Below are 17,377 nucleotides of genomic sequence, written 5' to 3'. Positions count from 1 at the left end.
GGTGATGTAAATATATAATTTCAGTGCAGTGCTTCGCTAAAGGAAGTTGCTGATATGATCAAATGTTTCTGGTCTGTATGCTGTGTCCACTGGTTCAGTTACTGTCACTCAGAAAATAAGGTGATTGACGACCTTGTCTCCAAAGACTTTGAATGAAATTGAGCCTTTGACAACTTTTCCCCAGTTAGTTTTTTGAACTTCCTCTTTGGGGCATGAATTTTGCTATTAGATTGTGAATAGAAGACACAAAAGTGTTTAGTTACTCTGTCGTGTGTCTGACTCCGTGACCCCATGGACTGTAGCCAGCCAGGCTCCTCTCTGTCCATGAAATTCTCCAGGCAAGAATACTGGAGTGGGTTGCCATGAATAATGTTCAGTTTTAGTTTCAAATACTGCTTTTCAGAGTGAAACTTTTGTTGCAGACTTTAATCAAAACAGAAGAGGAGGAAATTACTAAATCTTGTGACAAGGAAAACATATAGGAAGGGTATTATAAGTCATCCAACACTCATAGAGTGCATTTATCTTCTCCAATATAGGTATTAGAGTTTAGCTATCCGTGGGGCTGACAAATATAAATAACCCAGGAGCGTGCTCATCTTCTTTATTTTAGTGAAAGATGGAAAATGTATAGTTATATCATCTTTGGAAATCTATAACCATAGGTATTGAGAAAAAGTTTCTCTTACAGGAGACTTGTTTTGTTTTCAAGCAGGGCATACATTAAGGATATGATTGATTTACATTTCTTTGTCTTGCACTCACTAGAAATATAAGGGTATATTTTCAGATGTACTTAAGATTTTTAAATGAGTGATGTGTGTACTATTCACTTACCCCAAACTCATCAGAATGTGCCTATATGTTTAGTTTCTAAGGATACATTTGAGAGGGAATAATGTCTTGGCTCCAAAACTGAAAGAAATAAGGATTTTTTCCTGATATTCCTGGAAATATTCTTCCACAGAAACTGAAATATGTGCTGCATGAGACTTGACCTGATTCTTACTTTAAACCAGGTCTTTACTGGAGCAGGGAAGGGAAGGAGTCCCACAAGCTCTCAGCTGCAGTGATAGTCTAGTTTCTATCCACAAGGACTTCCTAACAGGGAAGAGAAAGGAGAGGAGCCTCCCCACATCCTCCACTATTCTGTCTTCCGTCTGCTTGTAAGTTCTCTTCTATGCTTTTCTTGAAGGCTGGTCAAAATATTTCCTTGATTAAATAGCAAGAACATGAGAGTTTATGTTCTACACAGAGAGAGAGAGGGAGAGAGAGAGAGATCAGGGCTTTGCCTTCCCCACAGAGGTTTTCTGTCTTCTGTGAAATGCCATCAGAGGAGCTGTCCTTTCAGCACCCTCGTTCAGAATCACATCTTTTAAGTCCTCATATGTTTAAATAAGGGGCTTCCCTGGTGTCTTAGTGGTGAAGAATCTGCCTGCCAATGCAGGAGACATGGATTCATTCCCTGCGTTGGGAAGATCCCTTGGAGAAGGAAATGGCAACCCACTCCAGTATTCTTGCCTGGGAAATCCCTTGGACAGAGGAACCTGGTGGGCTACAGTCCCTGGGATTGCAAAGAGTTGGACACGACTTAGTGACTCAACAACAGTGATAAATGTTTAAATAAATATTTAACACCTCCTGTGTGTTCACAACTATGCTTCAGACCAGAGGAAAGAAGAGGGTGGATACACAAGAAAATACAGCACTTAATTTCCTTAAGGATCACTCAGATATCTGAGGAATAAAATATGTAAATGTGCATTTATTAAATAGGCACCTACCTTTTTATCCATGACAAATCTGGTAAAAAAAAAAAAAAAAAGAGTGCTCCCTCCATGACCAAGGGATTCCTAACATAACTTACAGTTTTCTCCAGGAAGGTTCTAATCTCTTTTTGATGTAGGCATGTTTTTTCTTATTCATGTAATAGATAAGACAATAATTAATAATCAGTCAGGATTCATTTTAGGACCTAAAAACACTCAAACTACTTTAAACAGAAAACAATTTAGTAGAAGAAATTGGGTGCTTGTAGATTTGTTGGAAGGGCAGGGAGAAGGGGCTCTTGGCTAGAACTATGGGACCAACTCCCCAGTCCATTGCAGACCTGGCCCATCAGACAAACTGCTGCTTCTCTGAGAAGGTACAGAATCAGGAGTTGCCACTGAAGTTGACTTCTCCAATACCCTGTTGTAGTTGCTGTCTGGAGATTAGGTGACTACTTGGCCTTGCAACTTTCCTTTCCACATCTGCAAAACTAATAAGCTACCCCCATGAACTATAACCCACCAGGCTCCTCTGTCCATGGGATTCTCCTGGCAAGAATACTGGAGTAGGGTACCCTTTCCTTCTCCAGGGGATATTCCTGGCCCACGGATTGAACCCATGTCTCTTAATCTCCTACATTGGCAGAAAGATTCTTTACCACTAGCACCACTTGGGAAGCTGAATAATTGGACACTGACATGATATTATAGAAAACCCACTTCTCCACAGCCTTGCTTACCAGGAGAAGCAGCAAGGAGATGGTCTCCATATCACTTCTGCCTTCTGAATCTTATGCATCTCATTGGCTGAACCAGCACTCTGTCAAGAAGTCTGGGAAATGTAGTTTTTAAACTTTCCAGCTTCTGTAGTACTGAAAGGTATACTGGAGGATTGTAGAATGGATGTAGGTTATTAGTCTGCAGGACCCACCATTTATTTTTCAAGAAGGGTGTCAGATAAGGTGATGATCTTTTGTTGTTGCTGTCATTTATTTACTTTTGTTCTCATAAAACTTTTAAATTTATTTTTTAATTGGAGGAAAATTACTTTACAATGTTGTGTTGGTTACTGAGGTGATAATCTTGAACAATTGGAACTTTGAGGGTGCAAATGGGCCACATATTTTGTAGACTTCAAGGCAGTCCGACTAACTTCCTAAGAGTTTTCTTTGTGCAGACTGCCAGGTGAATTACAAAATATAAATGAATATTAGCCTTTGATAGGATGGAAGTGCTGTAACTGAGCAGGAACCTAGTTCTGAGCACCACCAATGTCTGAATGGAGAATGGAGACATTGTGGAGCTGGCTGAGAATAGAAAAGAACAGTCTGCAGTGGGCATCTCCTCTTTCGGTCTTGCCAAGAGTTCAGAAATACGTGATCTTTGTGTTCAATCTCTTCTTCTGTAGCAATGTGACTATTCTCTGTATTTGTTTCAGGAGGTCCAGTTCCAGTTTTCCCCCACAGATCTGAGTTTGATTTCTGTCATACGGAAGTAGATTCTCCCCATTTTGCTTTACTGTCTATTGGTCACCAGCTGAATGTTCAGCACGTAAGGGACAGTGGTGTGTCAGGCAGAGAGGATTAGCTCTCTTGCATCTTGCAGTCTAGTAGGACAATAGGCATTGAACAAGTAATTATAACCTTGATGAGTCTTGCCAATAGAGACTGCTATGGAAGTGCTTGATGGGGGCCTGGCCTTGTTTAGTAGAGGGGTTAGGAAAAGTTCCTCTAGGAGATGAAGCTGAGACCCGAGGCCAGCTGGGTCATCTGGGTGAAGACAAGGAAAGAGACTGAGATGACAGAGAATAGGGTTTTCATGAGAGAAACATGAAATAGCACTTTACTTGTACAGAACACCATATCTAACTCAAGATTCATCATCACTGGTGGTTATTATTCCCTATCCATGGAAGTCTTTCCAAACAGCTAAAGATACAGTCAAGTATGGTAGATTCAAACTCTGGATTTGGGATGGGAAATGAGGGTGGGGGTGACACTGGGAACCTCAGGGATGGAACTGTGGTGGGAGTAAGATGTTGCCTCAGAGACTCCTCTTTCACGCATACTTTAATCACCAGGTCCTGGCAAAACCAAGTTTTGAAGGTCTCCTGATTTTTTTTCCTGATTTCCAGTCTTCATGGCTACTGAGATTTGACTCTTGTGCTTGTGTACCTGGATTACTGCGGTGGTCTCCTTAGCGGTCCCTTTTGCTATTACGTTTCACATAGCTGCCAGAGTTGGTTTCCTTTCTAAGTCACAAGTCTGACCCCAGCAAGACTTTGAGCCTCTTCTACCCTAATGCATACAATCCAGCTGCCCTGTACTCCCTGAAATTCCTGATAGGCTACATACCTTCATGCCCATGTTCTTTCCCCCCCGGCCCTTTTCTCTTTATTGAAATAGAGTTGATTTATAATGTTGTGTTAATTTCTGCTGTATAGCAAAGTGATCCAGTTATGCATATACTTACTTTCCTCCTTATTTTCTTCTCCATTATGGTTTATCACAAGATGCTGAATGCAGTTCCCTTGTAGGAACAGCAGGACCTTGTTATTTATCCATTCTATATATACTAGTTTGCATCTGCTAACCCCAGACTCCCACTCCATCTCTCTTCAATACACTAACCCTCTTGGCAACCCCAAGTCTGTTCTGTCTTTGAGTCTGTTTCTGTTTCATAGATAAGTTCATTTGTGTCATAATTTAGATTCCACGTACACGTGATATCATACGGTGTTTGTCTTTCTGTCTGACTTCTTCCTTTGCTATGATAATCTCTAGGTCCACCCATGTTTGCAAACGGCATTATTTCATTCTTTCTTATGGCCGAGTAACATTCAATTGTATGTATGTATCACATCTTTATCCATTCATCTGTTGATGGACATCTAGGTTGTTTCCATGTCATGTCTACTGTGAATAAGTGCTTCATGCCCTATGTTCTGGCTCATGACCTTCCATCTACTGGGATTGTCTTCTCCACCTTGGTCTTTTCCTGATGATATCCCTTCCTCTCATTCTTTGGGCCCATTTCAGATGTTTCCTTCCTTGAGAATCCTTTTCCCACTCACTCTCTTAATCCCTGTCCTGTGGTGGGAGTGAGTGATTTCCCTCATCTTCGGATGATACCACCACCAAAGCTCTTTTACCCTACAGTTTGGTTGTTGTCTGTCTGCCTTGGCACTGTATTATTTGCTTCTTTCTACCTAGTGTATACAGAGTAAAATGTGAATAAGCCACACAATGATTGATCTCCCGCAGTTTTTCTGTTAGTTAAAATGGTTGCTCTCAGTACAGTATTCTTCATGAAGTTCCAAGTAGAAGTTATTTCGTGAATACTTACTGAATACCTACTTTGCGCTGGTCACTAAAGATAACGCGCTGGCCACAGAAAAAAATGTTACCCCCTTTTCCTGTCCTTGGGGAGTTTATTCTGGGGAGACTGAAAAGCCAAGTGAACAGACAGCTTGTTGTGTTTCCCCAGCCAGATAAATGGGTGATTAAATGGTGTTTTTCAAGTGTTTTTGACTTGCTCCTTTTTGCCTTTTTTTCTCAGTGTTAGAGATTGATTTTGCGGAGCTGACCTTGGAAGAGATTATCGGCATTGGGGGCTTTGGGAAGGTCTATCGTGCTTTCTGGATTGGGGATGAGGTCGCCGTGAAAGCAGCTCGCCATGATCCCGACGAGGACATCAGCCAGACCATAGAGAACGTCCGCCAGGAGGCCAAGCTCTTTGCTATGCTGAAGCACCCCAACATCATTGCCCTTCGGGGGGTGTGTCTGAAGGAACCCAACCTCTGCTTGGTCATGGAGTTTGCCCGTGGAGGGCCTTTGAATAGAGTATTATCTGGGAAAAGGATTCCCCCAGACATCCTGGTGAACTGGGCCGTGCAGATTGCCAGAGGGATGAACTACTTACATGATGAGGCCATCGTCCCCATCATCCACCGTGACCTTAAATCCAGCAACAGTGAGTATGGAGAGGTGGGGCTGGAGGGCTGGAGATCACTTTCAGACCCGGTCCATAGCTTGGGTTGGGGTGGATGTCTCAGGAATCTTAGTGGGCAGTGAAATGCCCTGCTTAAAGCCAGTCCATCCTTTGGGAATTCTCTGGCGGTTCAGTGGTTAGGGCTCCGTGCTTCCACTGTAGAGGGCGTGGTTGGGGAACTAAGATCCTGCATGCCACAGGGCACAGCCAAAAAGAGAAAGAAAAAGGGGAAAAAATTACCAAAAAGAGAAAAGAAGAAAAATACCAAAAAAAGAAAAAACCCAATTAGCAGGCACGGTTGGCGGTGTGTATCTCTGTGATGTACTATTCAAACAAAACGCATAGGTTCATTTTTCCATTCTAAGGAGAGGGTGGGTGCTTCTGAACACAAAAGGAGTTTTCCTCTTCAGTGAAACAATAGATAGAGCAAACCAATACCATCTGTTTGCATTTCTGTCCGAACTGTCCAACCTGAGTTCCCATCAGAGAAGGGGAATAAGAGAGAGGAGGCGTGTCGTTTAAGCCGTGAGGCCCGTTCAGGTGACCGTGTCAGCTTGGGGAACACGACCTCACTGGTAGACCTGCAGCTCTCCTGATAGCCTCAAGGTGGTATTAATTAATTGTCATAACTACACAGTGTTTAATAGCAGGGAACTGAGAAGTAACTGTTTATTAAACATCTAGAACCCATAAACTGGATTGTAAAGCAAGTGTTAGACATAATTAAATGGAGGGTTGGTATCAACTTCAGTCTCTTTACTTGGCTGAATCAGCAGGCCCTGGGAGTATGCTGCTTTTGTGTGGTAATTTGGACTTTCCCCGGCCTAAACTGCATGGCAGAGAGGATACAATTTGCTAAGTGGTATATGCCTAAAGTCACTTTGGGCATCCTGTCCAGAGAGGAGGGCGTTAGAGGAGTTTGGGGTCCCAGGAATTTCACGCTCTGTGTCCTTCAGCTTTGAGCCCAGAAATCCTTTAGACCTTGTTTTCCTCCTGGTTGTTCCAGATGTGGCTTATTTTTGTGTTGATGCTATTGTGAATCTGTTAACTTTAAAAAATACGTTTTAAATAATGTAGGTAGTAAGTACTTTTGTTCTGCAAAAATTAGGAAGTGTAGATAAACAGAAAGAAGGATCACCGATAATGTTTTCCTTCTGGAAGTGTATATACTGCATTTGGCATGTTTTCCCAGACATTTAAAAAGCATATATGGCCCATATATACAGAAATACACTTTCCAGCTTACTTTAAAATAGCATTTGTTACCCTTACCTCATCTACATGTATCCTCTTCCCCTTTAGTAAGAGCAGATTTCCCCCTGGTGAGAGTATGGAGCATTAGATATGTATTATGGATATAATGCATGTGAAGGATTTAAGTTCCATAAAGTAAATCTGGTTTCTCTTTTCCTTCTGCCATTATTCTATCTCTTTACTATATGATTATTGTCATCCCTCCTGCGCAATTCTGTTCTTTAAATGTGTATGTGTGTGTGCGCCTAGTTGTGTCTGATTCCTTGCAACTCCATGGACTATAGGCTTCTCTGTCCATGGGGGGGGATTCTCCAGGTAAGAATACTGGAGTGGGTTGCCATGCCCTCCTCCAGGGGTCCTTCCCAACCCAGGGATTGAACCCAGGTCTCCTACATTGCAGATGGATTCTTTACCATCTGAGCCACCAGGAAAAGCTTTTTAAATGTATAAAATAAGTTAAAACTTCTGCTGACTTCCTTTTTAAGAAAAAAAAAAATTTCTACCTAGAAATTGCTTTGGATGATGGAGTGAGAATAAGCAGATGTGTTGGTAGAAAACGTGATATAGAAGCTGAATTTTTAAAAAATGCATTCTTATATCCTTATCATGCTGGGTGAACCAGGCATTGTGCACTAATCTTACATAATTGAGCCCATTTTAAAACTTGGTCTAGGGTGATTGTAAAAGTTAATAATTTCCTCTATGAAGTTTTACATCTGGGTATAATTTCAAGCTGCAGATACAAGGTTTTACATTTTTTGATTTATGTTTGGAAGTCTAGACTCTTTCAGTATATGTGCTGCCGAAGCGAGCACGGAAATCTAGACTCTTATGAAGGGAAAACTAACTTGCTAAGGAGGTGCAGGGGACCTGAGTGTCATTCTGTCTCCTTGGAGACAAAACCCTGGTCCTTGTCCTAATGTGGGTTTTAGGATTTCCGAGGGGGACCTTTAGGTACAGTGTATGGTGACAGGGCATACATAGGGTACTATTTTAAAGGACCTTACCCAGCAAGACAGTTGATGCCCTGAAATGTGCATAGTCCACTGGTGCTGATGTTGATGCCTGCTGTAGATCTCACATGTGAGTTGGGGTGACTCCTTGGTATTTGTCTGTGGGTGGCTGTTTGTCCGTGATTGAATTTATCCAATATGAACCCTGATGACGCTGTTGTTCTTATTCCATTGCTGCGTGTACCGACTTGAAAATCATTTTAGAAATGTTACGTCATTTCTTTACCTGCAGAATGAGAGTTGTAAGTTCTTTGTGTTTTGCAGACTTGGGGATCCTGGGGATACTTGGAGATGCTGTTTCGCTTGGTTTTTATTAGAAGCTCCAGAAAGTTTCATTTTGTTTATAGTCATGTGAGGGCAGAATTCTGTGAATTATATGTGTTAGTTGACTTTGAACACCTAGAGAAAAGAATAAGGTATACATGGGGGCTGTCTTGTGGAAAAAAGGAAATAGCTGGTGATAAAATCTGTTACAAAAGGTTTAGTAAAAAAGTAATTTATTAAAAGGTTTTATATATCCTGATCATCTGTTTATTTATTTATTTATTTTTCTGATCATCTGTTTAAAAAAGTCCTGTGCTATTTATGACATATTTGTAGCATAGACTATCTTAGGTTGTTCATGTATCATCTGAAGTAAGTTTTGGTTTAATGCACATAACTTGAAAAAACAAAACAAAGTAACAGTGACTAAAACAAGGTATACATTCATTTGTGTTTGGAAAGAAGGCCAGGGGTGTTTAAAGCATCTCCACATCTCTTTACTGCATCTCAGGGTTGCCTTAGGATCCAAGATGATTTCTGAAATGCCAATTATTTGGTCAGAGTCACAGGCCTGAAGGAGCAGGAAAAGCAGAAGCACAGAGGAAGCTGCTCCTGTGGCTGAGTCGTCTCCCATGAGCTTCCTAGAAATCCAGCACAACACATCTGTGTGTATTCAGTGGCTAGAATGGAGTCCCATAGCCATGGCTAGCGCAGGGGCCACGGGGCGGTGGAGGGTTTTATGCTGGGTTGGCGTGGAGCCTGGCTAATAATCAGGGTCTGTTACCAAGGAAGAGAGGAACGTGGATGGTGGGGAAACTCTGCTGGCAGTCTTAGCATGAAATCTGGGGACATGCATTGGGAAGAAGTGTTCTCTTAGATGTTTATTAGATTTTTAGCATTATACAGCCAATAAAGCAAGGTTAGCCAGGCGCTGGGATGTGTGGCTCAGACTCCTGATTTAAGGGATGGTTTCTACTATGCTACCGCAGTGCATCATTAACTTAAACATCTCTTCTTGAAACTACTCACTGAAGTCCTGGCTATAAAAGTGGATTTATGTGTCTCTGCTCCTCACACTGGGGAAAACCAGCCACTTGATTGTTAGCAAAGATGTTAGTGAAAGATGGTCTTTTAGTGGAAAGATTGTCCTTTTGGGGGTAGGTAAGTGGATTTCAGGTTTTTGGCTTAAGGGCATTTGGCAAAATAACAGTTTAATAGGGGCTATTAAAAATAAAATTAGTATAAAAATCAGGTGATAGAAAATGAAAAGCCTTGCTCAAAGTGAAGGTAGTGGTATTACTTTTGTTATTAACTTCTTTCCTCCCATTAAAAAACATGGAAGAACATAGAGCTAAATGCAGTGTGTGTTTTTCCTTTTTTTTTTTTGCATTTTTGCATATTTCTTTTCACCCCTGAATCTTAACTGTGCGTGTGTGCTAAGTCACTTCAGTTGTGTGTGACTGTGATCCTGTGGACTGTAGCCTGCCAGGCTCCTCTGTCCTTGGGATTCTCCAGGCAAGAATACTGGAGTGGGTTGCCATGCCCTCCTCCAGGAGACCTTCCTGACCCAGGGATCAAACCCATGTCTCTAACATTGGCAGAGATCAACCCAGAGATCGAACCTGCGTCTCTTACATTGATCTATGTCTCTTTCACTGGCAGGCGGGTTCTTTACTTCTAGAGCAACCTGGGAAGCCCCAAATCTTACACAGGAAATCCTAGTGGACATGGGCTTGGATGGACTCTGGGGCTTGGTAATGGACAGGGAGGCCTGGCGTGCTGCGGTTTATGGGGTCGCAAAGAGTCAGACATGACTGAGCGACTGAACTGAACTGAACTGAACATGGCTTGTAGCATGCTTTCTCTCCCCACTGCCAACTTGCTAAATTGTGACCACTTTCTTATTAAGTAAATACTCTTCTACCACAAGATATTTAAAAGTTTTACAGTTTTCCACTACAGTATTTTGGCTTCCCACGTGGCTCAGTGTAAAAAATCTGCCTGCCAAGCAGGAGATGCAGGTTTGATCCATGGGTCAGGAAGATTCCCTGGAGAAGGAAATGGTAACCCCACTCCAGTATTCTTGCCTGGGAAATCCCATGGACAGAAGAGCCTGGCTGGCTACAGTCCATGGGGTCGCAAAAGAATTGGACATGACTTAGCAACTAAACAACAACAGCAAGTACAGTATTTAGATACAGTATATTAACTAAACCAAACCCGTATATAATCATCATCACCAAACCTCTAAATAATAATAATAATAATAATAACCAGCAATTAATGCTTATTGAGTGTTCTCTTTTGGTCAGGCCCTATCTAAGCATTTTATGTGGGTTCTTATCTAATTTTCACAGCAATGCTGCAGAGTGAAGACTGTGTCTTTTATTTTACAAATAGGAAGCAGAGGCTCAAAATGGGCAGCCATTTCTCTAGGTTCTCACTGCGAGTCCTGAGACCAGGCCTGACTCCTCATGGCTGCACTGTTATCTGCACTCTGCTGAGGGTTAGCTGGGGTGCTTCACTGCCCTGATACTTATTTCGTGTAGTGCTTTTGTTTTATATAATTAGGAATAACATTACTCTGATCACTGGGCCTTAGCGTCCACATGTCATTAACCTGTGAGAACTCATTCTTAATTTCTTTCTTAATTTCATAGCTGAAAGAGCAGAGGTGAGCGATGAACTGGATTTGGTTTGGGACTAGCCACGCCTTTTCAAATGTCAGCTTAAACTCAGCTAGCCTTCCTCTTTTTAAATGTGAACTTCTCATGGGTCTTTGCTGTCCTATCTCCCTCTTCTTCCTCTGAAGGCGTTTTCCCTTTAGCCAGGCCAGTTTCATCTTTCCCCTGGAATATACTGTGTATTACTTCCCACCCACTGGTCCCTCATCACACTTACTGTTGCTGTGGGAACAAGCTTGCTTTCGGAGGTACCCTCACCTCATCTCTCTACCTGTCCAAATCCTACTCATTTTCCTGTACTCAAGTCACATCTGGCCACTTCCTGATAGCCTGTCTCTGGAGTCAGTGCTAAGCAGGAGTCTCTTTCTAAGGTTAGCCAGCAGCTGCCAGGCATGTCCTAAAGTATTGTGTTCAGTGGATGGGTTGCATTTTCTGTGGGTACAGAGACACATTCTGCAAGTCAAAATAAATACACAAGTGAATAAAGCAGAAATGAAGCAAATAACCATCCAGGTGAGTGTGACTCAGTGGGCTAGGCTGGGAGGTCTGAACTGCAGGCCCCGTGTACCTCTCAGTTCTTTAACTTTGCCTGGAAGCCTTGCTTTCCCCCTTTCACCTGGACGTGACCATCTCCTGTGCAGAGATGGTTCTCGTTGGCGTGTGATTTTGAGTGCTTGGTGTTGGGACTATAACAGACATGGTCCTGCCCTCAAGGAGTTCCCTTTGGGGTCACAGAGAAGGACCTAAAACCAGCCCGGTACAAGCATGGTCCCAGATGCCCAACTAAGAGGGTTACAGCTCATACTAATTTTGGGAGAAGAGGGTTACAGCTTATACTCATCTGAGGCTCAGAGAAGGTTATGGCGAAAGGAGAGCTTCTTAGTTGGGCATCTGGGTAAGAAGAGGATGGGGGAGTGGAAGGAGCACTGACCAGGTACCCCCTGGGCAGACGGGCTGGGTGGCCCCAGGCACATCTCATCATCTCTCTGGGCCTCAGATTCCTCATCTGTGAAATGAGAGGTTTGGATGAGATGGTCTCTAAAATCCCTCCCTCCCGGGGCTGACATTACGATCTAAAGTGTGAATGTGTGTGTATTGAGGGTGGATGATGACCCTACCCTCTGTCTAAATATGAGTCAGGCTACAGTGCACCCAGGCTCCCCGCTTCCTGGGTTCATTGCAGGGGCCAGAGCTCCCGATGGGGAGTCTTCACCAAGCAGTACAGCAGGGAAACAGCTGACCAGAGCCCACAGGTTCTCCCTTCCCCCTTCGCTGCTCGGAGCGTGACAGATGGCCTTGCTGAGACAAGATGCTCCGGCCACATGAATCATGCCAGGGACTTAGAATATACCAAGGGCAGCCTCCTTCCTCCTGGAAGCAGGATGCAGCTCATCACAGGCCACCTCTGTCCTTGGAGCTGAGCGAGGGGGCATCCTGGCCTGTCAGAGCTCTGTGGCTGGTTTCTCACCCACTCCTCTCAATCAACAACACACGGCTTTTTCAGGCAGGGCTCCGGACCACTTGGTGTTTAATCACTAAGTCATGTCTGACTCTTTGCGAACCCCATGGACTGTAGCCTGCCAGGCTCCTCTGCCCAAGGGGTTTCCCAGGCAAGGATACTGGAGTGGGTTGCCATTTCCTTCTCCAGGGGATCTTCCCCACCCAGAGATCAAACCCATGTCTCCTGCATTGGAGGGGCATTCTTTACCACTGAGCCACCAGGGAAGCCCTCTAGACCACTTAAGTGGTTTTAATCTTGTGCCTCTGTGCCCATCACCCACAAAAGTGCGGGAGACTGCTTGTGCAGCACACTAGAAGTGGCCATGAGACACAGAAATGAGAAATGTTAAGGCTGTGGATCACACTTGGCCTTCTTTCCTAACTTTCCCAGGATTTTTGCTCTCTGTTGGAAACTCGAAGATTTTGAGAAGTAAGCATTTCCCCCTTAAGCTTGACATTGGGAGCCATGTGGTCTCACGGAAGGAACACTGCCTGGGAGTCAGAGAGACTCGGATTTAGGCTACTTCTTGTGCCCCTGATGTTGGGCGTGTCTCTTGGAGCACCAGGATTCTCATCTGTAACACATGGACAAGACAAAAGAGAGTAGTGCTGTTTTAAGATGGCCTGAAATGACGTGCGCCAAGTATCATCCGGGCTTCCCAGGTAGTGCTAGTGGTAAAGAACCTGCCTGCCAATGCAGGAGATGTAAGATACGTGGGTTCAATCCCTGGGTTGGGAAGATTCCCCTGGAGGAAGGCACGGCAACCCACTCCAGTATTCTTGCCTGGAGAATTCCATGGACAGAGGAACCTGGTGGGCTACAGTCCATGGGGTCGCAGTGAGTCGGACATGACTGAAGAAACTTACCATGAAGGTATCACCTGGAACCACATTCGGTGAAGGGCTGCCCCTTTCCCCGCTCTTTCTATCCCTTGTTATTTTAGGTATACACAGGCTCTAGTTGGGTTTCCTTTTTAAAGTAGTATGGGGATTTGGGCAGCCAGAAAGCCCTGCTTTCTGCCAAGTCAGCCAGGGGTAGTTTTATCCCTCTCACCAAAAACAAAGAAGTCACAAAGTCGTGTCCGACTCTTTGTGACCCCATGGACTGTAGCCTACCGGGCTCCGTCCATGAGATTTTCCAGGCAAGAATACTGGAGTGGGTTGCCATTTCCTTCTCCACCGAAACGGGCAGATTTGTTTCAGCTGAAGCCACGGAAGGCATCGGTCCCCAGCCGCTCCTTCCTGCTGTGTGCGGGCCTCTTGCTGTCTCCAGACCCAGCCTTAACTCGCGATGCTTGGCCCCCTGAGAACGCCGCCTTGTCTTGTTATGGCCTTTGGCCTGATTGAATGGGACAGCTGGCCAGTTTTATGGCTCTGCTGGCCTCTCAGCTGATAATTAAAATGCTTTAGCCCCAGGAGGAAGGCAATATATTTCTCTCGCTCTTTCGTCTGCTGCCAAGGTCAAAGGGAATGCCCTTTCTTGCATCCCCCTCCCGGCTTCCCCAAATCAATGTAGCATTCTTGTGGTGTGGTCTCTTTTGAGACCCTGAAATATTCAGAGTGGGCAAAAGAGATTTTATTTTGAGTGTCATTGCCTTCTTTTGGAAGGAGAATGGAGTATGAGTACCTCTTTTCCTTCTCGGTATTGCAGCTTTATTTCCAAATCTGGTTGTGCCCAGCACTTAAAAGGTCCTCAAGAAATGTTTGTGGTTTTGATCATCACAGATTCCAGCCCTGTGCCTTTTCCCGTGCATGAATCCCCTTGCCCCCAGAGACCTTCTCCAGACAATGCCCAAGCTCTCTTCCTTTAGAGCCTACACTTGAGAGGTGAACCCCCTTTTCCACTGGAGATGAACCCACGTGAGTTCTGGGTGACATTCATTGAGTCCTCGCTCTGATGCTAGCTGGGACCTTCAGGAAAGGATGTACTCTCTTAGTTTCTGCAAATGTAAAATGGGAATAATCATAATCCCACCTCCCTCATTTTACTGGGTAGAAGTGAGGATTAAATAAAATCAGGTAGGTGTATCTCTTAGCAGTGCCCGACACATAGTAAGTGGTGCATACATCTACTGATCAGTAGTACTGTAATTCCAGCAGCTATATTCCCTTGGTATTTACATCCACAATTAGTGATCTTGTACTTTTGAGTATGATTTGTCTTATACTTGTATTTTCAGTATTTTATTTACATTTTCTCCAATTGCACTATAGATTTTTTTTTCAGTAAGTTTTTTTGGGGTGGGGGGGTAAATCATGTGACATGGGATCTTAGTTCCTCAGCAGTGGAAGCAGAGTCCTAACCACTAGAGAACCAATATTTATGTAGGTCCATGTTAGTTATCTGTTTTATATATAGTGTGTATATGTTAATCCCAGTCTCCTAAATTATACCCCACCCACTAGGATTCTTGACAGCAGAAGTGTTGTTGTTTTTCCTTCTTCCATTTTCCCTGCTCCTACCTCCCCCACTCCCCAACCCTGCCTAACATAGGACTTACATATGGCAGTCCAGATGTTTGGCAGCAGTTCCAATTTTGCTGTGAAATCTTGCCTTTTCTGTTCCTACTTCCTGTCTGGATGGACTCAAACTCCTTTACTGGGTGAGCTGCCCTATGGTTGTCTAGCCTCGGCTTTTATATAGCCATTTCATAAACTTTTGGGGAGTTTGGAACCCTAAGGAAAGGGTTCCTTGAAGTTGCTTGGAAAGTCAGAAGCCTAATGTCTGCCTCCAGAATTGCCCACCTCTGAAGGCTCCGTCTGTCTGCCCATCCCTGGGAGCAGAGTTGGGGCACCCCAAACTTGGGGCAAGGGTGAGTCAGTGATGAATCTTGTAGGTAAGACCTTTCCCTGCAAATCCTGGTGACTTGTTTCCAACCTGACGTGCTTGATACAGCAGTGTAACAGGAAGAAGGATGATGATTGAAAAAAAAAGTGATCCCGGATTCCACTGTGCAAATCTGGCTGTTTTAATGGTTATATATGATTTGCTCAATATACCTCATCTTCTCCTACCATTATAGTCATAGTTCACATACTGTCTGGATACTTACTATATTTTTTTGTTCCTGCCTTCTGTTAATCTTCAGAATCCAAGAGGAAGGGCAAAGGGCCATGGTTGACTGAAATAGAGATAGTCTTCAGTTTCCAGTGATCCTGATTTTCTCTAGTGTCTATTGGTAAGGTTGGAGCTTAAAGGAGCCTTCTTTTGTGACCTGGAGAAGTTGAGTGGCTTGCCTAAAGCCATGTACTTGGGGTTCCTGAATCTCATGACTGTGTTCTTTCTCTCAGCCACTCCCAGAACCTGACAATGGCCAGTTACTTTGCCTGGCTTTCCAGCCAGTGTGGTGGGCAGTGGTGGCATGAGGCTCTTGACACAAACCAGGGAATCAGCAATGACTAACTTACAGGACCCAGAGGTCAGAGCCGAGGAATGAAGTCTGTCTTTCCTGCTTGCCAATGTGAATTTGGTCATTTTCTTCTCGGTGTTCTGTAGAAGGATAACAGTATTCACTGTTTTTCTAGGTGGTTTAATTTTCAGGAGGAAAAAAACAGTAAAAAAATCTTTGTTTCTTCTTTTCTCCCCCCAGTTTCACTGAGATATAATTGACATATAGCATTGCGTACATTTAAGATGTACAACATGATTACCTGACACGCATAAATATTGCGAAATGATCACCACAATAGGAGTAGTTAACACATCCATCACCTCACATAATTACCGTGTTTTTGTGCGGTGAGAACATTTAAGATTTATTCTCCTAGCAGCTTTCAAGCATATAATCCAGTGTTGTTAACTATAGTCTCCGTGCTGTACATTAGATCCCCAGAACTTATTTATCTTATAACTGGAAATTTGTACCCTTTGACTGGCATCTCATTTCTCCCACCTCTGAGCCCCTGGGAACCACCATTCTATTCTGTTTCTATGACTTTGACTTTTTTTTAAGATTCCACGGGTAAAGAGATCATACAGTATCTGTCTTTTTCTGACTTATTTCACTTAGTGTAATACGCTCACGGTCCATCCATGTTGTCACAAATGGCAGGGTTCTTTTTTCATAGCTGAATAATATTCCATAATATATATACACTTCGTCTTTATCCGTTCATCCAAAGACGGACACATAGTTTTTTATGTAACTTGCTAATTGTGAATAATGCTACAGTGAACATGGAAGTGGAGATAACTCTTCTAGGTAGTGATTTCATCTCCTTTGGATATATACCGAGAAGTGGGATTGCTGGATCATAAGGTACTTCTATATTTAAAATTTTTTTGAGGAACCTCATACTGTTTTCTATAGTGGCTGCACCAATTTACATTCCCACCAACAGTGCACAAGGATTCCCTTTCCTCCACATCCTCACCAACACTTATTGTTTCTTGTTTTTTTCAGTAGTAGCCCTTCTAACATGTGTGAGGTCATGCCTCATTGTGGTTTTAATTTGCGTTTCCCTGATGATTAGTGATGTTGGACAGCTTTTTGTGTGCCTGTTGGCCATCTGTGTATCTTCTTAGCAAAAATTTCTATCCTGGCCAGTTTTTTAATCAGATTGAAAAACATTTTTATATCTTAAGCAGTGAACTCCTGGCTACCTGAACCTAGATATAGGAGACTCAGGGGTGGATCAGTAATCTCATTACCATTGGCAATTTTTCTCCCCTCCCTACCCCCAATGCCATAGGAGACCTACCCTTCCTAATTATTTGGATTAAATTACTTGTCTGTCCCAAGTGCATAGCAGCTGGTGACATGGAAGGATACTCCATCAAGTCCCATGGATGGTAATGGAAAATCAACTTAGGTTTTCCCAGTAAAAGCTTCTCTACGGTGATTTAAGATGATTAATGTGCTGTGGCACTATCTGATTTTGTTCCCTTAGCTTGTTATTCATG

The 17,377-nt window shown here is 43.4% G+C and overlaps 1 protein-coding gene across 2 annotated transcripts in view; it reads left to right on the top strand.

Annotated features, from left to right (window-relative positions):
• The window catches only part of MAP3K9 (mitogen-activated protein kinase kinase kinase 9), an 83,201-nt gene that overhangs the window by 2,876 nt on the left and 62,948 nt on the right, over window positions 1–17,377 (top strand). For both annotated transcript variants that reach the window (XM_043472428.1, XM_043472426.1), the window contains exon 2: window positions 5,328–5,741. In XM_043472428.1, the coding sequence (XP_043328363.1) occupies window positions 5,328–5,741 (414 nt within the window). The remainder of the gene's footprint in view (window positions 1–5,327; window positions 5,742–17,377) is intronic.

This window comes from Cervus canadensis, chromosome 6, assembly GCF_019320065.1.
Source record: "Cervus canadensis isolate Bull #8, Minnesota chromosome 6, ASM1932006v1, whole genome shotgun sequence".
In the NCBI taxonomy this organism is placed as follows: Eukaryota; Metazoa; Chordata; class Mammalia; order Artiodactyla; family Cervidae; genus Cervus; species Cervus canadensis.
This window is presented reverse-complemented; position numbering and strand designations above follow the sequence as displayed.